Source organism: Parus major, chromosome 7, assembly GCF_001522545.3.
Source record: "Parus major isolate Abel chromosome 7, Parus_major1.1, whole genome shotgun sequence".
Lineage (NCBI taxonomy): Eukaryota > Metazoa > Chordata > Aves > Passeriformes > Paridae > Parus > Parus major.
Window position 1 is genome coordinate 18,767,607 of NC_031776.1, and position 23,415 is coordinate 18,791,021.

A 23,415-nucleotide genomic window follows, 5' to 3' on the forward strand; every position below is an offset into this window, starting at 1 on the left:
ACAAAAATAACTATAATGGTATCAGATGTTAACCAGCAGTTTAAAGAGTGATATGGCAGTAGCATCACAGAAATTCATGGCTCAGAAACTAACCACCTCCAACGTCCTCTCCTCCCAGCTACTGAGTACAGATGGAGAAGCTGGCTGTTTTCCATCAATAGTGAGTAACCCATTTTCTCTGCTGATTGATTTGGCCTGTGCTGTTGATCTTTTACTTTTTTTTTCTTTTTTTAAAATGTTATTCCTGGCAGAAAGGTCTTGGCATTAAGCTTAATGCTGAATGACAATTTAATACTTCCTCTTCCAAGTCTTGCTGACCTTTAGTTTTGTTGCAAATAATTTCTAATTTGTATACAGGAAAATACTTCAATTATATAGCTTTTAAAAATGAGATTGAGAGGAATCATTAGCTTAGCACAAAATATGCAATATTTTTAGTCTACTGCTAGAAGTCTCTATTCTGAGCTAAACTGTTGCTTGTGAGAAAATGGAAGTGCAGCGCACAAAATATTTGCAAGTTGCTGATACACCTGATGAATCATTAAACAGTGGTTAGGACTTCCTTCAGCTTTCTCACCAACACAACGAAATAGAATCAACTTTCTTTCTTGGAATAACCTTCATGAGTCCTCTCTGAATTGACCACACACGAAAAAAAATCAGTAAAAGGGTATTATCCTGAAGTGAACAAAGTAGCTAACAGGTGTTAGCTGTTACATGTAACTTTTATTGACTTTAAATCACACTTCACATACTTCTAACAATTTGCGAGGTTCCCTTCTTTTAGACAGTGCTATAGCTTTCCTGCTAGCATAGTGTATTAGTTCTAATTACCTTAAATTCATTCTGTAGCAGGAAGTACAGTTTTGAACTATATGGAAATCTTACACTACCACTCTTCTTCTCAGAGCTCCATAAATCTTAAAATGCAAAGCACTTAAAGTAGGAGTGAGACTGTAGACTACACAAGTAACTATTTTCTGAATTACTTCACAGTGAATAAAATCCTGATTATATCATTGAACACTTGACACTAGTAAAAGTGTAGAAGAAAAAATTCATACTACTGTTAACAGTAGAGTTTCATTTAATTCCAAGGTTTCTTTTTTAACCTTGCACTGTGTAATGGGAAACACTAGAGATGTCTAATCAAGATTCTTATTCGTTTAAATCACGGTTCTGGTTAGCCAAGGGGAGCATTTTCAACTGTCCTCAGTCCTCGGTGGCAGGAGCTGAGGCGGTGTCCGCACTGAAGTGACAAGGTGCAGCTGTCCTACGCGTCCTGGAGAGGGCTACTCGTCATATGGTGATTTAAACACTGCAGGACCGCAGCACGATCACTGATGGAAGCAAATGCTTCCTCCACGTCCTCAAATTCGGATTCAGGTCATGTTGCAGCAGCAGCGCTCTCAGCAGTGACTCTTATTTTTGAGTGTGCTCCAGAGCAGCCTGCTATGCCTAACAGGTGCTTTAGCCGCGGCTTCCCTCCCTGCAGTCCTGCCCGGCCCCGCGCTCGGCCCTGGCGGGTCCGGCACTCCGCCGGCACGGCCGTGGCCTGCACACGCTCAGCCCTGAGCGGGACCACGCAGTGCTTTCAGACACACAGAGCATCCCAGCGAGCCGCGGGCTGAGCGGGGAAGGGCGATGGCCAGAGCTGCCTCCAGCACGCAGGTAGGTTGCGAAGCGCTGGGGAAGGCGAGCACCGGAGTGCGCGGGGCCGCTCCCGCGGGGCGCCCCCGCCAGAGCGCCCGCGCCTCTCCCTCGGGCAGGGGCGCGTCAGGGGGCAGCGCCTCGCTCTGCCGACACCGCCCGGGGCCGCCGGGCCCAGGCACCGAGCTCGGGCTCCGACTCTCCGCTGCGGCGCGGGGCGAGCGGCCGGGGCCGGCGGCGCCGCCCGCCTCTGCCTCCTCCCCCTCGGTGCCCTGCCTCCTCCCTCCGCCGGGCGGGCGGCCGGCTGCGCGGACAGGGCGGGCGGGAGGCAGAGCGCGGCTGAAAGGTGTTGCTGGAGGGGAAGTTTGGAGAAGGTCGTCGGGTGCCTGGGCGCTCCGGCAGCATCATGGCGGAGCAGGGCGAGTCGCCGGTCCACGTCCAGCAGCCCCAGCCGGCGCCCGCGCCCGCAGCCCCGGCCGCCGGCTGGCCCATCTGCAGGGACGCCTACGAGCTGCAGGAGGTGATCGGTCAGTGGAGCGGGGGCGCGGCGGGGCGGGGAAGGAAGGAAGGCAGGGATGCCGCGGCCGGCTCCGGGCCTACCGGCGCTCGCTCTCCCGCAGGCAGGGCTCGCTCACTGCGGCGGACGCACCCGGCACTGCAGCGGCGGCTGCTGCAAACTTTATCCGCCCGGCAGCGGGCGGCCCCGGGGGGCGGCGGCTCCTGCTGGAACCCGCCGCGCCCCGCCCGGCGCGCCTCGGTGGAGGTGCCGCTGTCCTGCGGTGCATCGTCACTCCAGCCTTGACCTGCTGCTTTGCACCGGGACCCCGGCAACTCCTCTGATGCGCTCTGTGTGCTTTGTGTGTCTAGGCTGTGTGTGTCCGTGGATGCGCACATGTGCGTGCATCCGCTTAGATTAGTCTGCATTTTTTCCGGTGCTTTCATGGGGGAGGTAAATCTCACCCGTAGATCTGCTGCTCACGTGACGACTCTCTCTTAATCAGTATATATACATATATACGTATATATATTTAAACTATTTCCTCTTCTCCCTCGCTGTTTCATCTTGCTTGCATCTCCTTGTGTCCCTCGGCCCTATGCCCGTCGGTGACACGTAAGGCCAGCTTCGTTTTCACCCCAGCCAATCTGCTTTTGACCCGGTTTTCCATGTGAAATTTAACCCGCCTGCTGGCCCCCTCCCATATCTCTGTAGGAAGAGGACTTTCTTGGTTGTGTGCTTCAGCATTTTGTCCGTGTGCTCAACTAATGCACATCAGAAGTGTTCAGTGTCCATTCCCTTTATTTGGATAAGGTTATTTTGAGTTTTGCTTTGTGAAATGCTGACTGATGTTGAAAGTATGTGCGATGGAAAGTTTTTCGTTTCTTGGCCTATATGCTGCTTGTTGCTAATGATCTACTTTGGGAAAACTTGCTTTTATTTGTATGTAACATTTTAAACTTCTAGCAAATACTGCAAATGGCAAAGACCAGCTCTGATTGCTGTTTCTTACAAATAAGGCCATTTAAGTGAGAAAAGTCCAGGTGACTTGCCTGCTGATGCTGTTGATTATCTTCAGTATTATACTAACTGCTAATTGTTGTCAGGCTGATGACAGCCAGAACTGCATGTTTTTGATCTGGAAGTTGCGTCTACTCAGCTTTGTCATTAAGCTTTTTTATTTTCCACAAAAAATAAAACAGAAACAAAATAGTTGAGAAAAGTACTCCTTAAAATGGGATGGCTTTTTGTTGACCCAGGTACCTTTGTGTTTTTGTGTGTACTTCCAGGCTGTGAATAGGGACTAAGGAGTGAGGAGGGTCCAGGTGTTCAGGTCCCTGGAGGTGGCTGACTTGGTTTGGTATTGAGCCAGTGTTGCCTGTGGAGGCCCCCCAAAAGTATGGGTTTACTGGACAGACAACTTTGTCTTCCTCAGTCTGGGGAATGGATCAAACTTAGCCAAGTGGAAGTGAATCTTTGTTGTGTATCTTTGCTGAGGAGTAGATCCCTCTTCTAAGGCGAAAAAGGCCTGAAAGGTGTTGGATTAATCCTTGTCTAGGGTGTAATATGAGTCATATGAGTTACTTAAATAATTGTTGTTTTCTGTTACAGGACCTGTGGAATGCCTGCGTGAAAATTTCCTTTAGAAACTCCTTTCCACTTTATTCTTTCCACTTAAAAGCTTGTATCTTTTGATATGTAAACTGTAATCCTAACTGCTAATATATATTTATATGCATCCATTGAACAAGTGGATACTATGTTGGACTAGCAGATACTGATCTGTAGAGAAACTTTTTTGCTAGTTACCTATGGGTGCTTCTAAATATTGATGTTATTTAACTGAATGCCTAGGGAATAAATTGAGGTCAGTGTATATTGAATCAGATTCTTGGACACATTGAAATTGCCTGCCGTAATTTCTCTAAACTTAGGCTTCTTCTATGACTTTCTTTCAAAGTTGCTGACATATATTTTGTACCACTTGACTACAAAATCTTGTGCTTAGTCAAATATGTATTTTTTCATCAACACCTTTTATTTGTTCTCTTAATTTACAGGAGACTCACTATGAGATTAAATTTAGTCTGGATACTATTAAAAATAGCAAAAAAACCCAACTGAACACGCCCCACCCCACTTTCTAAAAAAAACCCAAGCAAACCAAGGTTCCTGTAAATTCCATGTGTTTGACCACATGCTAACACAATTCTGGAGCTGTAGGATGAATATTGTTGGTTTTAATGAACATGGTAAGGGACTCTTAAATAATCTTTTTTATATCTGAGGGAGGAGAGAATGACACAGTCTGAACTTGGTTCAGCAGCAACCCTTTGCATGCTCTATGCCAGGGTTAATTGCGTTGTGAACAGGAGTAGTTAGCACTTGCTGAAGCAGAGCTGATCACCTCTGGGAAGTACTGCACACTTCTCCCTGAGGAGCTAGGTAGTGTGAGTTGAGTTCAGTTGCAGTAGCCCTTTCCCAATGGGAAAAATAACCATGTAGTGAAGCACCACTGTGGGCTTTGCAGGAGGAAAGGTACACCATCATGGTTTATCACAATGCTTCCCGACAGAATAGACTTTAGATTCTTTGGTAACTAAAACAGAGACGCAGGAATGGCTGTTTTAGGAATGTTTAAAAGTTCCGGTGGGGGATTATGAAATGAAAGTAATTGTTAGTCTTGTGGGCCATCTCCATCCCTTGGATTTAGCAGCTCGAGAAGTTCTGTTCTTCTCTATGAGAACATGAACTTTTCTTATTGCTCATTTGTGTCTAGCCACATGCTTTGTTGAAAACCAAGGCCACATGTTATGGATTTCCAATGAAAAACCTTTTTTTTTTTTAAATTTTCTGTCAGTTGTATCCTTCATCTGGGAGATTCAAGTGTCTCCTGAGGAGAAAATACTAGCTTTAAAGAGTGCTTCTCACGAGATGTTATTCCAAGTCTGCGTTATTTTCTAGGTGGCTGGCCAGCTCTCTGTAAACTCTTTGTGTGCAGTTTCATGATACATTTAATCTGCTGTAACAGGCAGCTGCTGAAAGGATCGCATTGATCTGACAGCGAACTAGTTCTTCTGCCGGGTCAGTTTCCTGCTGGATCAGATTCCCCGTTTGACTTGCTGCATGGCTTTGTGATTGATAGGTTTGATGCAAGGAAGAGGCTCTTCCGATTAATGCCTAGATGCTTATATTTTCTGGAGTGGGAGAAAAACATTCTGACTGTTCTCTGGGAATGTATAGTGTAAAGAGGAAATTTTTACATTAATTCAGATTAATACAGGCTGTCCATATATAAAAGCACTTAGACCTTAGAAAGGGATCCCTAATTGTTAGGAAAGGAGGATCCAACCAACCTTCTGGCAGTAGTTACAGAGATAAGAACTGTAATTGCTATTAAGGTAGAGCCAGATTTAATTTAGTGAAGACCTGGGAGATCTCTTTCTCAGATTTTAATGCATTAAAATGCTCAGTGGATTTTAATATGTATGCAAGGGATTTTGTTGTTTTTTTGGTTTTTTTTTTAAGATGAATATGACTTAGATTAAAAAAAAGCAACAATAAAATCAATACTGTGAGAGGTGTTCTTACACAGTTTGGTTTTATAACAAAGTATTCAGAATAAAATAACTGAAATAGATTTCTTTGAATTTGTCATGTATATATATGAGGGTTTTTTCCCAGAAGCAATACAAGTCTTCACAGAACAAGCATTTAAATGGTAATCAACACAAACACTTTATTCAGTTTCTTTAAAATCATCTTTTTACCTTTCAAATTGTAATGAGCCCTACATCATCTGGATGAGACAAAGCAGCATTAAGTCTTGGTTGTTTTCTTTGTTTTATTTTGGGTGGTATTTTGTTGTTTTGTTTAGTTGTTTTTGTTTTTGTTTTTTTTTTGTTTATGTATGATCAAGTAGCTTTGACTTTATTTTGGAAAACTACTTTGGAGTTGATTCTTTTCTGCCAGATGTAATGTATTGTCTTCCTGCATGGATGGAAGGTGGGTTCTGTTATGGAGAAGCAGTGGATTATCTTGTGATTAGGTTGGGTGCTAGTTTTGATTATAAAATTATATTTTTCTCTCCTGCTGCAACTGACTTGGAAAATTATTTTTTCTGGGAAACAGCCAGAATTAGACTGAAATAAAGGGTTACTTTTATGAGACGGATTATCTATATTGGCTGCAAATCACTAAAAAGTTACCTTAGTTGAACTTGTGTGTTTGTCTAGGTTTTTTCCTAACTTTGAGCTCAAAAATATCTTGTGGTTTTTTGCCTCATAAGGTGCAGTGTTGCTAAGTCAAATGTGTTGAGGTTTTGAGCAGAACAAGTTACCATGTGAGACTGTTCTGCTGATTTTATGGTTTTTATTGCAAGCAGCCTGTGAACTGCTCTTGGTTAATGGCTCTGGGGTCTTTGGTGGCGTTTCCAGGGCATGTTATTTACTTTTTTTTCCCCCCTCCCCTGCTGCACGTATTGCTAATGGCTCTTTGTCTGGCAGAGAATAGACTCGCCTATATTTGTTGTTATCTGAGATCTTAGACTGTCAGAGTGATGTCTGTTCATGATCCTCAGGAACCCATGTTCATGCTATATGTAGTTTTGAAAAGTAGTGCTATATGCTGTTTTGAAAAGCCTCTCTATAGTTAGAGGTAAAATCACAATTCTGTGTTGCTGTTCTGTTAATCAGATGTTCATGTCTCATTCATATTTTCCAAAATTTTTTATCCCTGTGTTGAATCAGGATTTTTTAAAAAACATTTTAAGGTCTTTCTTTTGCAGTAGTTTTTATGTATGTGCTGTAAATTAAATCACGCTGGGATGAATGAAATACTACACTAGCAACTAAAGCTATGGCAAAATTTTATATTTGCTCTTGCTAAACCTCCATAATTCTTGCATGAGAAGCTGCATAATTTGATAAGTAACACTTAATGCTACCTAAGGTCTTTGTACCAAAACTTTTTGTAAAAAGAAAAATGTGCCTATCTTAATTCTGCTCCAAAGTAAATTCTATTACTTACCAATAAATCTTAAAAGTTACTACAGCAGCCTAAGCATATTGTACGTGCACATATTAGATGCAGCCTTTGTCATATTAGTTATAACTTAATACAACTGCAGCTTGACAGGAAGAGTTTAGATTTGTAAATGAAATTTTACATTTTGGGAAATAATTGGTTGAGATTTTTCTGTCTGCTAATAACTATTGGTAGAAACTGTGGAAATATGAAATCCCCATTTAGAATTTTAATAAGGAGTGGCTTTTAATTCAGTTGCCAGGGTAAAGGTGGACATGGTGCAATTTAAAAACACCTTGTGGAACATTCACAGTGCTGTTCTGCTAATGAGGCTGTGCAGATCTTGAAGTTGTTAATTATTTGCTTTGTCTCCACATGGTAGTGTTGGGGAAGGGACTTCTGTTTTGGCTATTTTTTTTATTATTATTTTTTTTTAATGGAAATACGTTAGAAATACACAGATTGGAAACATGGCTGTACATAGCTGTAGATTTCATTGGTTCAAGGAGGTTAAACTTTAGGTGATTCAATGTTCAAACTTTGTTATATAATCTAGTGAATTTTAAAACATAATTAACTCATGCAATTGGAATTCAGACTTGTCAGGAAAAAGATTTAAAAAAAAAAAGTTTCCTTTGGATTGCTTCTGATTGCAAGCAACCAGGATATTAACCTTGTTTTAAAATTCCCTTGTTAACTGGAAGGGTAAAGGAACATATATCAACACATCAGGCAGCTGGCTGGTGCTGTGTAATTGCAATTTATAGAAAATATGCTTTCCTGCTTTTCCGATCTGCTTTTTCCCTATTGTTTGGCTCTCTTCTCCTTATGCTTTCCCTTTCCCTTCCATCCAAGTTCTTACAGTTAAGGCCCAATACCTCTGGAACCTGCAAAGTCCTGGCCCCAGGAGATTTTCTTGAGTGTTAAAAGAGGAGCCACTCCACTGCTGAGATTGTAGAAATTTGAAGGGACTGCATGATTTTGTCCCTTTCTAAGTGTTACAACAGCAAGACTTTGCATCTTCAGAGTAGAGCTGTTTCTTGTTGCCAGCATTGTGCTTTGATGTCAGGGCCCAGGTTCAGACCTGGCAAAGCTATTTTAGATTGGGTCAGATATTGTTCTGAAACAACTTAAGAGCTGCTTTACTTTTTTTCTTTTACTGAAGAATCACTTTCTCTTAGGTCCTAGACCAGTTATTTTTTTACCAGAATCTGTTTATCAAATGGAGCTTTTCTTTGTTAACTGGAAACAAAACCACATCTGTTCTGATTGGTTTCAGGAGAAGAAACAGTTAGCTCTCCATGCAAAGGAGATGTGGGTGGCTCATAGAGTGACTACTTGTCTAGATCATATTTAATTTTTGTGTGCACTTCCTTGGTTCTCTCTCTCTTCCCCCATTTGACCTTCCAAAATAATTTGGAACTGTAAGGCAGCAGTTGATAGAGGCTTTTTTTTCTTCCAGTAATAATAGTAATTCTTGATGTTTAAAGAATGGGCCCTAAAAATCAAATTAAGTTAGCTGCTCTTGTTAACTTCTTGGGTTTGCTGAAGTCACTGGGATACTGCTGAGCAGGGGTTGCAGAGGAGCACTGTGCTTGCAGCACTTGGAAAACAATTATGTCACTAGGACATTTTCTGGTGCCGAAAATTAAAAGTGAGTTTCTCCCCACCCCCAAGAAATCATACTTAATATATGTTGATACTTCTTACCCAATGTAAATAATGAGCTGTATTGAATGAGTGGATTTTTCCTTATTTCTGCCTTTTATAGCACAACCTTTCCAGTGGGATGAAATCCTGACAGCTCTACTACATTTCATTGTTTCTTGCTAAGTTTGAAGGTCTTTGGATGTGCACGAGGGTTTGCATGGTTGAAGCTTGTGAGTGTAAGAACATTATCATGCAACAGGTGGGTTTTAAAGAGTCCCTCTGAACAATCCCCAGGTACAGTTTTCCTGTGTTGCTGTTCGTGAGAGTCCTGTGGCCTGCTTGCAAGAGGAGCTCAGTGAAAAGTTTGAACAGTGTTCTCCATTTGTCAACTGAAGTAATAAGTTTGTGCCATTAGTGGAGTTAATGTTTTCAGTCCTTTGCTCATGATGTTTGACTAGTTATGTGGCTTTACTCAATAGTTCAATGAAACTTCAATATGATAAATTAGCTGTCTCCATTAATCCTTTGTCTTTACAAATAACAATTTCTGAATCATTTTATTAGCCTAATTATTCCTGTGGATGTCTAAATGCCTCTGAGGTATTTTGATTGTAAGTTAAATATAGATGAAACTTGAGAATGTCCTATAGGCTGGTGTAATGATTATGTTACACAGCTTTTGAGCTTTGCCTCTGCACTTAGAGAAATTAGAATTAGAAGCAGACTGAAAATTTGAAGCTTTTCTGTGTTCCTAGTCATGCTTTCAGAAGAATCATGTACTTAAAGCTCTTGAAGGTCAAGATCCATGTTGAATGTCTGTGTGCCAAGTATACCTGCTTCAGGGTAGTGGTACAAAAACAGTTAATTTAACCGACCAGAAAAATACTGTGTATTTGTTAATCATGGTTTCTGTCTTTTTGGAGTAATATGAAGAAGAGCATAAACTTGAGCTATTGCTTTAGACTTCTGAGAAGCAACACACTTGGTTTCAGAAACACAGCCATTTAATTATAAAGTTGCTTTTTCCTTCTCACGTTTTTGCTTTGAAGACATTTTATTACAGGGACTAAATTTAAGCTTATAATTTATTCCTCTTAGTGTCTTGTGCTTCCAGACTCTAGGCCACTTCAGACTAATAGTAGGAACCTCATTAGAATTAGATTAGAATCAGCTAATGAAAATTTAATGATATGATAGTATTTATATTGCTCCAACTCTTCCATTGTTTCATGAGAAGCAATATATGAGAAATAGGCAAGTTTTCTGCTTGTAGTGTATGGTCACAGTAGACTCAGATTCTAGGAGGCACATTTTGTTGGGGAGAGCTAGCTGAAGATGATTTGCAGCTCAACAGTGCTGTATTAATTAGAGATCTTTATGACACGACAGTAGCAATAATGCCTTTGTTTTGGTAGATTGCTGCTTTTCATTCTCGGAAAAGAATGATGCACTATGTGATGACATCCGGAATACTTGGAAAATACTGTGTTCATGGTATTAGAATTGTTCCAAGTGTTTACTTTCAAACTAAATGAGAAACAATAAAATATGCAGACTAAATCAACACCAGAATTTGTTTATAGTGCTACTTCAGAAATGAATAGTAATTATTTTTTAACAGCTTTTTTCTAGGCAGGAGATCTGACTCAGCATAGCAAATCTTCAATTTGCCCTATTTTTATAACGGAGTTCTGTGGAGTTCTGATGGTACCCTGGTAAGGTAACTTTTGGTTCCACACCAATACCAGATATACCAAGATTACCAGATACCAAGTTCTTCGATAATTGTATGGAGATTTTTCAGCCTGGGTCTTGCCTTTTGTGTCCTTTTGTTTCCAGGTTTTAAGAGTTGTATGCATATTGAATAATGGTTTCTATATTGATGATGAAACAACAGGGAGAATGAAATGATCAGAATCCGTGTTTCTTTTCATGTGAGGATGAATGGATAATAACATGTCAGATAAAATCCAGAAATTTTTAATCAAGTTGTATCCTTTGCTCTTTTCCATGCTTTTTGTTGGGAAAATACAGGATGAATATGGGTTTGTTGGGTGCATTCATGTGAAGTAGCATACATCCACATTTGTCCTTATCCCATGGCAGCCCCAGGAGGTGTGTATGTCAGGAGCTGCCTCCTGCCTGCAGCGTGGGGTGGCCGTGCAGCACGGCTGTGCCACAGGAGCAGCGGCAGTGTGGGCCACAGAGCCCATTGCAAGGTCTTTGACTGGTACTTTTTGTTCTTCCCTAAAAAAATTGAAGTGTGAGTGAAGTTGGATTCATTTTCATTCCTTTTGAAGGAAGCCAGGGTAGATCTGATTACAAAATAACATTTTTGTAAAAAAAAAAAAAGTTTTCCTCAATTTCTCCAGTTTATCCACAACTGGAGAAGGCCTTATGTGCCTCAGTTCTTCATCCCTTCCTCTGTCCTTTGAGCTAGTTTAACAGCTAGTTATTTTTCATTATGCCCAAAGAAAAGTACTGCTTCAAATCTCTTCAAATAATGAACATGTAATGTTACCAATGTAATGTGCCATTGTTCAATGGCACATGTATTTTCTAGTCTATAAGTCTAGTAAATTCACAAGTTACCTTTATATGCTGATATGAAGGTGAAGGCGTTTTAGATGTTCATTAGGTAGGTACAGCTGAACACCCTCTTTGCTGTCTGATGTGATACGTGTTTGTTCTTGGTGGTATTGAATTCCCAATTCCTAGTCTGCACATTCTGTAAATTGTAGTAAAATTAATATTGAAACAGAGCATAATTTATTTTGCCCTCACGCATAACATGTTTCACTTTTTTTTATTAATATGGCAGCTCATATGGTAAATAATGTGATTGAGAGGTCATTCCAGCTATAGAACTTGACTTCTCACTGCTCAGTTCAGTTTCATACCCTTTAGTTCATTATGCTCTTTAAATGCTATACTTTGTTACTTCATAATCACGTGATAGTGGAAACGTATGATTGGAAACATGATAGTGGAGGGAGTGTAAGCAGACTAGGTGTATGAAGTGGTTTTAAGATACCTCAAGCCAACCTGAAAGCCATGGAACTTCTGAGGAAAGCATTGCAAACTGGAGCAGAGAAACTTTATTTGCATTTCTCATTTGATGCCCATTAATGTATTGTATCTTTTAAGTAGCACATTTTATGAGAAATTAAAAGTTTTTAACTAATTTACTTGTTTGGTTAAGTTGAATTTATTTAGTTGTTTCTGTGTATTGGTTGTTCTCCCCACACCCTTCCTTTTAGCATATGTAAACAGAATATTTTAGCAGTGCATGAAATGCACTCTGCACCAGAGAATAAGATCTATTTTCTCCGGAGAATCTGATAATCAAGCTTATCACTAAGGCAACAGAGAGGTTCTTTCAGGGATCCTTGGCAGAATGATGAAGGCACCAAAATGTAATTAAAATTTAAGCTTTATTTTCTTAACAAGATATTATATTTACTATAACACAGAAATTATGATTGGAGTGGCACAGGATTTCTACAAACAGAATTCATTTAGAACAATTTATAAGTAGAACAATAAAGAACTTATGACAACTGAAGATTTCTTACTGACTACATCCTAATTTAGGATTTTTTATCAACTAAGTAATATAGAATTTATAATGCAACTTAACTTACTATTTCCAATTACTGGAACCCCCTGCAGGTCGGTTCAAAACCCAATACATTGTTTGATGTATCAATATAACAATCATAATGTAGACTGGAAGATGATTTGGAAGATATGAGTCAGCCTTCAGGGGTAGCAGATGATGGAAGCATCTCTGGCCACAAGGATCATGGGTCTTGGTGTCCTCCAGGAGCTCGAGTCAAGTTCCTTACTCAGGACTTGTAAGTGCTTGATGTTATGGGCAGTTCTAGTGTTCTGTATGCTGTTGTGCTTCCCAGTGATGGGTTTGTCACCAGCTGCTGACTGAACTGGGATGTTCAGTGCTGGTACAGAAGGGAGTAAACACCGTGATTCCCAGGAATCTTGAAGCTGATAGGGAGAGGAAAGAGAAATCTGTTTGGTTTACCTTCTTGGTTCACAGGACTTTTGGTGCCTGAGAATAAGGGGGAAAGGAACACGTATCTGACCTGTTCAGTTACAGAGAATACCTCCTTGCCTTCTGAAGTGGCGTTAATTATGCTAACCACATTGCAAGGGGTCTGGAGCAGGACCTGTGGGTTGCACCAGTCTTATCCTGACATTTCCACAAGGCAAATTCCAGCTCTGATAACTCTAAAGTCTCAAATAGTGGTGATTGTGGATTTTTTTTATATCAACATTTCTCACCTATAAATAACACTTATGAATATATTTGAGATGTGGAGCAGAGCAAAAGGAATTTAATCTTGAATAGTGTTTATAATATGGGGTTTCCTTAGATAGTTCCCTTTCAACTTTATTTAGATGACTCACCTATTTTAATGGTCAAATCAGGGAGAAAATAACACCAATTGAAAGTGGAGTGCTTTTGTTTAAGTTTTCCTTTTCCTTAACTGCTGTGATGCTGACATTTCCGTAACAGGTTTACTTAAATGCCCCAAACATAGCTAATGGTCATCCTTGGGCTTTTCAGTCTAATCTTAGTGTGTCAATGGCATTGTATCAAGCTGACAAGAGCTGAGCTCTGTATGGCTTTAGACAGAAGTCTCTGTAACAAGAAAGTGTCTGAAAGCAAAAAGCCATCACTTAGACTGATATTTCATGTTAAAGCTGAACACAGTCATTATTAAATAAACCTTTGTCAGATCTAAATATATCTGGTTTCACTTTCTAGCGACTGATTTCTTAAATACCTTTGTCAGTGAGAGTAGAACTCTTAAAATTCTTTTAACCATGGCTGTTGGTGATACCTGATTGTTCTTCAGATAAGAAAGATGTTTCAGAAGAGATCCTGCAGTATAGTGTGTGTGAGCTCTCTGATGGAGGAAAGTAAAACTTGTATTTTCCAGAGCATTGGTAGAGCTTCTCTACTTTCTTGTACTATTCCAGTTTGTCTTATCTCCTGAATAATTCGTTTGGGATTGACATGTGTTTGCTATACTCTCATGCTAGAACCCTTTGTGTTCAGGAAGGTAGTTCCGTTTTCACATGCTTTTGGCAGAAAATTTTATTCTGTTCTGCATATTTCACAGGGAGCTATATCATAGCAAACCTCGAAATATTTTCTGCAATTTACCTGGGCAAAGCATCTGTTATAACCAGTTATTTAACTATTTTAGCAAGAAAATAAAGAGAATAGCTCAGAAAGCTAGATCATTCCCTCCTGTGGCTGTTTTCATGCATGTGGGGGTTTATTGCTGATTGTGAATCGCCCTGCCTTTTTCCTTCTGTTTGGAGAATACAATATCTGGTTAATGCTGAAGCTTGCTTTATCTTAGCCTGAGCACAGGTTGTCTTAATGCTTGCACAGAACTTTTCTGTAATGCATAATCATCTTGACGTCAACATTTAGGCTATTTATGACTTCACTGCAATCACAGAAATATCTGTATAGCATATTTGGAGAGGTTTTCCTGGATTGCTTATGCAGTGCTATGCTATGCTTTATTACTTTTAAAAAGTAATATAGGATTAGCTGGATCTCAGATTTTGTGTAAGCAATTTTCTTACAAAAAGTAAATACTAAAATTGAGTAACCCAGTGGTTCTGTAGCCATAATAGTGATGTTTTCAGCTGTACAACTGCAAAACAAATTCATTGAGGAATTAAAGAGATTAATTGTTGAATGTTGAAAATGCAGAAGTAGCAGTTCTACGTGTGGGCATTGATTTCATGTTACACTTAGTGTATTTAAGTGAATTATGTCATAATTGCTAGGATAAGCAAAGTGGTATCCAAGTGAGCTATAAGGAAAGAGATTTGATCCCAGCATGAATTCAGAACACCAAGTGGGCAGAAATTGTCAGTAAATTGTATTTTCATGATTATTGTGAGGTTCTTAAGAACTGAAGTATTTGTCATGTGAAGAGGTAAAGGGAAATAATGGCTCATTTTCTGTCAAGAGGCTAAGTTCAAAAAGATTTAGAGTTCAGTATGGAGGTGTAAGTGAGCTTTACTTGGCTTATTTATAACCTGTTTTAATCAGTGGAAGCAATATGAAAGAAAGTGAGTAATAATGAAAGTTGTCTTGATATTGTGGCGTAAAATCTAGAAATCGAAAGGAATTGAACATTCTTTGTTCTCTGTTTGTTAACCTAAAATATTGCTTTGCCACCAACAGAATTAGTTCTTTCGAAACTGAAGAGACTAGTTCAGCCCAGTGCTGCTGTGGAGTATTTTGAAGGGCTGATTGGTTTGTAACACATTTAGCAATGCTGGAAATATGCTACACAATATTGCATGCAACATACAGCACATACAACATAGCTTTCCCAGCTTGTATGTAAGTACAGGTGCTTTGTATGTTACATAAAAAGAACTTCACATGTATTCGTGAGTAGAAACCTAATCTAGATTTGCGCAGAGTTTTTGTGCACAAATGCATTCTGCTCCATGCAAAAGGAATCCTGCAGTTACGCTGCATAGGAGTTACATTTAAGAATTACTTAGAGGACTCTTCTTCAGAGCTAGGATGTTGTTGGAGATGAAATAGAAATAATTCCATTGCTGCTTCATCCGTTTTTGTAGATTTTGTTATGTTTACTATGGGCTTTTTACAAATAGTTACAATTTAGTCTTGGTTTGGAGACTGGTTTAAAATTTGTGTCCACTAATCAGCTACATTCAATAGGCAGTTTCTGTATGTTGGGGGAGCAGAAGAAGAGTATAAAAATGCAGGTGGTATAGGTGTGATAAGATATTTAGTCTTCTCCAGTTGCAATTGCTCTCTAACCCTTCAGATACCTAGTCAACAAGAAAACTTACCATTATCAACAAGTTTCATTCTCCTCTTCAATAATCAGAACCACTGTAGTATTTGGGAAGGTCGCTTTTGTTAGAGTGACCTAAACTGCAGAAATCTTTAAAAGAGGTTTGTGCTGAAATACTGTAGAGACTAACACTGAGCCACTAAAAGAGAGACTTGATGAATGATTATGGGCTAATGAGGTTACTAACTTCTGTTTTTAAGGAGAAGAAGAAAATTGAAAAGAAATATTTGTGGTCTATTTCAAATACAGTTAGTGTGCCATAAGTGACAATGTAAGTGGAAAGTATCAGACCTTTATCAATAATGGAATAAATGAAGTGTAACATCCTTGTATGAAAGATTTGGGCATGTGCAATATGCCAGTGATATGGTCCAGCCATCTCACCTCACTGTCTGTCTTTTTGAGACTTCACTAGTGGAAAGTAGTTAAAACTAAAATGTTAATGTCATTTGTTGATCACAGTTGTTCAAATATCTTTCTCTTTGCCAAGTCAGGTTCTGAAAGGGTTAAATTCTAAGAAAATGAGAAAAAAAACAAAAACGTTTATGTCAAGTTTAGAACAACTTGAAGGAACTTGTTCAGGTAAGCTTAAATCACAGATGAGTATTTGTGGAGTTTTTATATGCTGTCTGTGAAGTATGTGCAAAGTGGAATGCAGAAAACTGCTTTTAGGTTACATCCTTTCAGAAGAGGTGAAGTGTGGCCATATGTGGTAGCTCTTGGGAAGGTTTCTGTTGTGTGAACCCAGACAGTTAAAAGCAATTCTAATGGCTCTGTTGCATTGAGGACAGGATGGTAGGGAGTGCATGGTCTGTAGCATGAAGGGACAGGTTGGCTGTAAGGGCATGCTTACACTAGAGAGGATGGCAGGAAGAACACCGGGACAAGATGAAACTCTGACCTGTTGTCTGTTGTGAAATGGGAGTAGTAGGCATCTTGATGTGGTCTGAAATGACATGATTTCACTGCTAACTTTTGAAATTGGCAAAGAGAACTTGTCTGTAGCAGAATGACTTTTCCAGTAGTGGAAAAACCCCATTGTTCTTACAAATCTGGTGGGTTTTTTTGAGTCTGACCATGGGTAATCTTTTTGTTTTGTTCTGCAGGAGACAACTGGATGTAAAGCCTTCATGGTTTATGCAACCTGAGCTTTCATTATACTGTATCAGTTTCCTGAAGAGAGACTGGATGTTAAACCAGTCTCTGCTTTGGTTATGGTGTAGTTAGTATTTTCTGCTTTGACAGTTTTGGAAACTTGCAAGGCTCAATGTATCTCAAGAAGCCCTACCTTCTGACAAGAAGTGGCTGACTGTAATCCATGCAATCATTTTCTGTGATCCTAATTTATTATGCTAAATGGTTGCCTGTGACAATTTAGTTTCACTGTATGATAGTGCATTACTTCTGTAGTCTGTTACCTCTCAGCTGAAATGCTTATCTGGGTAGTCTGGTCTCTAATAGCTGCTCCTCTGGAATGGTTCACACTTCTGCTTGTGTAGTAGATGAGACAAAGGGAGTCTTCTGACCAGATGTGAAAGCTGCAGGTTTTCTTTATCTCTCCCCCTGGTTGTTCACCTTGTGAGCCAGAGAAGGAGAGAACAACTTTACGAGGAAGGAGGCATATAGCTACTCAGTGTCTGGCTCCTACTTCAGTATGTGAAACTGCTTTTCCAAACAGGCTTTATATGTGTGTGGGTCCAATCAAGAATAAAGACTGCAAAAATGGACTTTAGTCTCAAACTAAAACTGTATTGTGTAGAGAATTAGAAAACCAGGAGAAACAAGAAATTGGGTATATTGGCTTCATTCTAAACCTAAACCTTTTTGCATTGTGAGCACATCTTAGTCATGTGGTGAAGAACATCTCATTGCAGGTTATCTTTGTCTGAGAAGAAAACACAGAAAAATACACTTTTTTTGGTAATTTAATTTTTCCAAAATGTTTAGAAACGTTACTTGCTGTCATTTAACTTGAGGAAGTAGTCAGGATATTATCCTGGCATTTGGTGAAAGAATTATCTGTGCTTATTTTGTCTTTTTTGAGGCCTTTGTATATAAATCTATTTTAAAGGCAAAGGTCTTGGCTGTTTTCAACAAGTAGATAAAACTACTGGCATAGATGAAAAAGATACATAAGGAAAATCTTGGTCTTTCTTTCCTGTATACTTAATAGATAAAAATACTCTTTCTCATGTTTCACAGTACACTTGTGTAGTCAAAGTAATGAGAGAATTTGTCTCTTGATGTCTACTGAATGACAAATTCATTAAAGTGACATAGATGAGTCTTACCTTAGCTGAATTGTGCTGACTTGGTGGCTTCTTCCTTAGGATGTCTTATTTAATTTTTAAAATCTCTTAATTCTTTTATTACCTACATTATTGGAATTTTTAAAGGCTTTGTTCTGTAAGCAGACAGAACAGGACATGTCAATATTTGTCTGTGACCACATCCTGCAGAAACATGACTAGTTAGTCCTGTTGAGAGGTTTTTTTAAAGAGACTTTTTTTTTTTTTTTAAGGTGAGCTCAGAATTTTGACATGAAATTCATACACAGTTAAAAAGTTTTGTAATTTGAGTGAAAACATCTTGTGAACCAACAATCCATGAAAATAGCTAAGCAAATAGCAATTAAAACATGTACAATAACTTTCAGTCATGAGGTATTGGTGGTGCTGTTTTCAGATGTGCAGAGGGAAAAGCTCGCAATTGTTCTTAAGTCGGCTGGTAACTGAATCCACATTTGTAGAGCTTGACAACAAAAGCCTTTTTGTTCACAATTTGTATTCATCTAGGACATGCCAAATAAATAGAACATAGTTTATAAGCAGGCCAGTATAACATGTTGGTCAAATGACTTACCAGAAATCCATAATTTATATTGAAATATTTAGAATTACAGGTAGAAGCTTGTAATTCTGCATGGATGAGCACAATGTAATTATTTGAGGAAGCACACATTGCTATATTTGATGTGGCAGCAAGATGTGCAACTTGAGCTAAACTCCTTCTGAATATTTCTTGCTATCATTTCATTAATTTAGTGAGGCAATACTGACTGAGGCAATGCCAGCGGGTGCCTGATAAAAGAAGCAACATTACCTTTTAATCCTGTGGTTCAGAAATAAAACATACTAGCGAAAATGATTCTGTTCCTTTCCCCCACATTTGTTTAATTCCCCTGGGGTTTGTTGTCAGCATAGTTGTGTGACCATATATGATTTGCATGCCATGTAAACAGGAGTGACTTTCTGTGCTGGGCCATTCAGTAACTTGCATCTTCTCATTGTTGGCGCGATACTCGTGCCTCGTGTGCTCTTCACAAGGATCAGCATGCTCCTTGTAGGGTGTTTCTCCAGTCACAATGAATGAGCAGGAACACTGGTGGAACTGTAGAAGATTTGGCATGTACAGATTACTGATTTTTTCCTGTTCATTGGATAGGGTAATAAAAAACTAGTTAAACAGGGACTGACCTAAAAGAAGAGAAAGAAATAACATTTGATTAAGCACAGTACTCACCCCTCCATGTATCAACCGTGCAGGCCATGTTCTTGACAGAAGTGTAATGGTTTCTAAACTATGAAATGCATTGAAGTGGTGGTTATGTCTTCATAAATGAGCACATCATTTTAAGTTGTTGACTCTGGAATTTTTTGTGGCATGCAAAAAGAAACTTTCAGGTTTTTCTTTCCATCTGAGAAGTGTGAAAGGTGTCTTGCTAGTGGAAAGGTATGCATGTGGGGAAAGCACAAAGGAAAAACAAAGCAAAAAGGATAGACATCAAATTTGAAGTTCTTTGTCAGTATGGGCTTCTCATGCTAGTCACTGGTTTAATTCAACTCTGTTCCTTTTCTGCCCTTTTTCAGGTAGCGGTGCTACAGCAGTTGTCCAGGCAGCACTCTGCAAACCCAGGCAAGAACGTGTAGCAATAAAGAGGATCAACTTAGAAAAATGCCAAACCAGTATGGATGAATTACTTGTAAGTAAATAAGGGGGCAATATGTTACATGGAGACTTACCTTCTGTTTTGGCTTTGTTTTTTGCTTGGTCCAAGAGTAAGGGTAGAATTTTATGCAGGGTATGAGAGAAAGATTTGAAAATAATCTGAAAGACTTACACTGTTCCCTAAAGATATAATTTTTTAAAGTCTATTTTCTCATGTCACAAAAACAAGATATGCAAACCTGAATCTTGGATGATCAGCTTGGGATAACTGTGGGAAAACCCTAAACTCTTGTTTTCTGGAAGCTCAGTTTTTGAGAGAGTACTGTCTGGTTGTCTGTCTTTTTTTTTTAATACTGAGGAAAGATACATTTTTCTTTGGTTAAACACTGATTAAAAATATGAAAAAAAATCAGTAGGTATTCTGAAAATGTGTTAAGCATCAAAACATGTTGGATAATTTTGTAATGGTAACTTGTAAGAAGAAAAGGAGGAATGGCTACACTGCCATCTACACAAGGAAACTTGTAAAAAGTAGTAACACACATTTATCAGATAGGCCATAACAAGAATGTTTGAAGAATGTTATTTAAGTGGGCCACTGATCAGAGAAGAAAGGGACCTGTAAGAAGCCATTTGTAAAGGAACTGCAAGAGTTTTTCCTCTGCACTGGTTATGGCAATCCAGACAAAGTCACAAAGAACTATCGAAACCCAAAACCTATTGCTTTCTAATGCTTCTAGATAGATCTTATAAGACTAATGTGTGTTTATATATAGGCAGTGTAACAAGATTTGAAGGACACAAAACCATTCTAAAAGTGAGAACACTCTCTTCTGTTCCACAGGTTATACTACAGCCTAGAGACTGTGGGCTTTTTCTAATGCAGAAATTCCTGCCTCTGAAGGAATGATCTCCTCAGCAGGGAATTGCCAGTGCAAAAGATATCTTGAATTTGATACAGAGGGTATGGTCCATCCAGTTTCTTCAGATAAAATGGCTTTTTTACAGTGGAGGACCCAAAATGCTCTTCCCCTGGTGATTGATGGCATTTGCCTTTCAGTTTATGTGACAGCTTGTATGCGACACTGTTGTGCTTTTTATGAGGAGTGTGGTAGTGGAAGTTACTTCTGAGGTAGTGAGAATTCTGTCAACTGAAAACTCAAAAGATAAATCCTGAACTATATTTAAGCCCAAGGTGAGATGCTGTGCATGATGTATTAACAGCTACAGTCCCCAGAGAACATTTCCATAAAAAGATAAATACTAATAATTGTAAGATAAAATGATCAGAATTGGATCTTTTTGGTTACAACTTGAACTAATACTGGGAATTAAGAATTAAAATGTTACAAGCAAACAAGCAAAACCAGACAAAACTGTCAGAAATCTGCAAGAGATATTCTTGTGGTCTGAGAAACTATTGCAGTTAGTTATGAGTTTAAAAGAAGTTACCTTGCCAAATGTGTGAGTGTCTTTACTGTTGACATGTCTCCACTGTCTGTCAAATGAGGCAGTAGGTCTTGAATTTTTGGTCCTATATTGCTTTCTTTTGGTACAAAGACAGCTGTCCATACCACCTTTTTATTTTATAACATTAGTCAATTTCTGCTTTTCTGCGTTCAGATTTTTTGTTTCTTTTCTTCGTTGATCTGTTTTGATCTGAACATGAATTCTGGTTTTCCTGGTTCATGGTTAGGAGAGTTAGAAACATGTGTACAGGTATGTGCATGCATACACCTACATAATGAACTTTTTTTTTTTGTGAGGTTTAGTATACTTATGACTCAGTTCTGTTAGAGAAACTTTAAAATTTTGTTTGAAAAATAGAGACTTTTTCTGTGAAAAGGCATAATTGACCTTCAAAACTCTTGTTACAACTGTACTAACATTTTCATTTTAGTTGATAGTAGTTAGAATGTTGTTGCATTTCTGGCAGAATTTGAGTCTAAAAATTTTGAGTCTAATCAGTTTTTAATCACTTATTTTTCTGATTAAACAGTTTTTATTGGCACAGGGATGTTCTAAAACTGTCTACTCTCTGAGCATGCTGTTTTTTAAAATGCTGGTGCAGAGTGCTTATGAATGCTGTGCACAGGCACTCTTCACAAATTCTCAGCTGCGTGGCCTTCAGAGAAGTGGAAATGCATCAAGCCTGGTGCCCATGTAAGCAGACTTAGGATTTGGGCCAGTGTCAACTAATACAGAAAGGCAGTGTGGGAGGGAGTTTAAATATTACTGAGGTTACACAAACTGCCAAACTCCTGAAATTCGATACTCTGTTTCCTGCAATGTCCTGTGTTTTCAGCATTGTAACCTAAGTGTAACTTAACCCCCTAAACCAAGGAAAAAAATCCTGTCCTTAGTACTGTCCTGACCTGCTATCTTCCCCATTCCTTTACCACCAGTTTTCTGAAACAATGAAAACCTCAAGTCTACAAACTACAGAATGTTCTGTAGAATGTTTGGCTGGTTGAACAGATTTTCTAGGCTGTTGGCATTTCTGCTGTGGGTTGCCCTGGAGGCAGGATCTCGGAAGGAGCCCTGGCTGCTGACGGACCGTACCCGGCTGAGGCGGTGGCACCTGCCTGGTGCTGCAGCTGAGCACAGACAGGAGCTGCCTCACAGTTGCTTATTAACTGTGTCACTCACCTGCCCTTAGGCTGAAAGACATTTTTATGCAGCTGCTCAGTGAAACTGGATCAGGAATAACCTGGCTGAAAGAGGTTAGCTTTTAACCTGGGCCTATTGCCTGGTGCAGCACACAAATGCCTGTGTTAGTGCAAGGCAGAGAGAAGAGAGGGATGAGGGAGAGACTTAAATTGCACTTACTTCTTTGCTGCTGTTGAATGTCTCATGTGACATAAATGTGAAGAAGGCTCCAGCATGGTCTCCTGGATGTTCTGCTGCAAGCTGTTTCCCTGGCAGTGTATTTTATGTGAATGCTTTTCTCTCTCACCTGTGCATATGGAGGGTCGCAGCGAAATAGATGAAGTCTGTGGAGACTTTCCATTCTGTTTGTGATAGAAATTCTCTAGAACTGCAAGTCTGAATTAATTCTTTCCTGACTAAAATTTCCTCCCTTATCTCTCATGAGGGGCTTTCCATTTGTTTTTGTTTTGCAAAGACTGAAAAAAAATCATGAAAGCTGTGACACAAGGAGATGCCTTTGGCAATGGTTACTGTGGTAGCTCAGTTGTTGCCCATGAGTTGATGCAGAGAGGTAGAATATTCAAAGCACTTTTCAGTTAAATATAGTGAAGCTTATCTCAGTCAATTAGTTACATTTCTGCATTATTAATGTCTGAGAAAAGTAGATGAGGTGCATTTTTGCTCTGTGGTGTCAGCTAGACTTTTTGATTCACAGTTTTATTACCAGCATAGGAAAATAATAAAACAGTGTAAGAAATGAAATAGTAACCAGGAGTGGGAGAGTTACAGTTAGGGTTTGGAATAGGTACCTGAATTGAGAACCTGAGGCAGTAATTTGACTTGTGTTTAAGATGACATGTCTTCAGGGAGAGGGAAATGTGCTCCACATGTCTGTCTTCTGTCTTCCACCTACTGTCTTCTGGGGAACGACAGGGAGTTATCTTGAAAATTGCTCTTATTATTCAGGCTCATTGATTCATTATTCAGGCATTCTTCCTTCTATGGTTCAGGGTTCAGAAGCTGTCTAAAGAGGAGGACTTTGGACAACAGAGCAAGCGTGTCAAACTACAGCCTGACTAATCTACAAGCACCATGAGATTAAATCTCAGTCTT

General features: G+C 39.3%; 1 protein-coding gene across 4 annotated transcripts in view; it reads left to right on the forward strand.

Annotated features, from left to right (window-relative positions):
• The first annotated feature begins 1,487 nt into the window (after window positions 1–1,487).
• Window positions 1,488–23,415, forward strand: part of STK39 (serine/threonine kinase 39) — an 83,850-nt gene continuing 61,922 nt past the window's right edge. Inside the window, exons 1-3 of one of the 4 annotated variants that reach the window (XM_015634544.3) lie at window positions 1,488–1,671; window positions 19,575–19,687; window positions 20,498–20,617. Coding sequence is in view for 3 of the 4 variants with exons in the window: in XM_015634539.3 (XP_015490025.1) it covers window positions 2,057–2,177; window positions 19,575–19,687 (234 nt within the window). In the remaining variant the exon portion in view is untranslated. Of the gene's footprint in view, window positions 1,672–1,946; window positions 2,178–12,495; window positions 12,679–19,574; window positions 19,688–20,497; window positions 20,618–23,415 lie in introns of those variants that run through there. The other 3 variants (XM_019007408.2, XM_015634539.3, XM_015634540.3) reach the window with 3 other exon arrangements.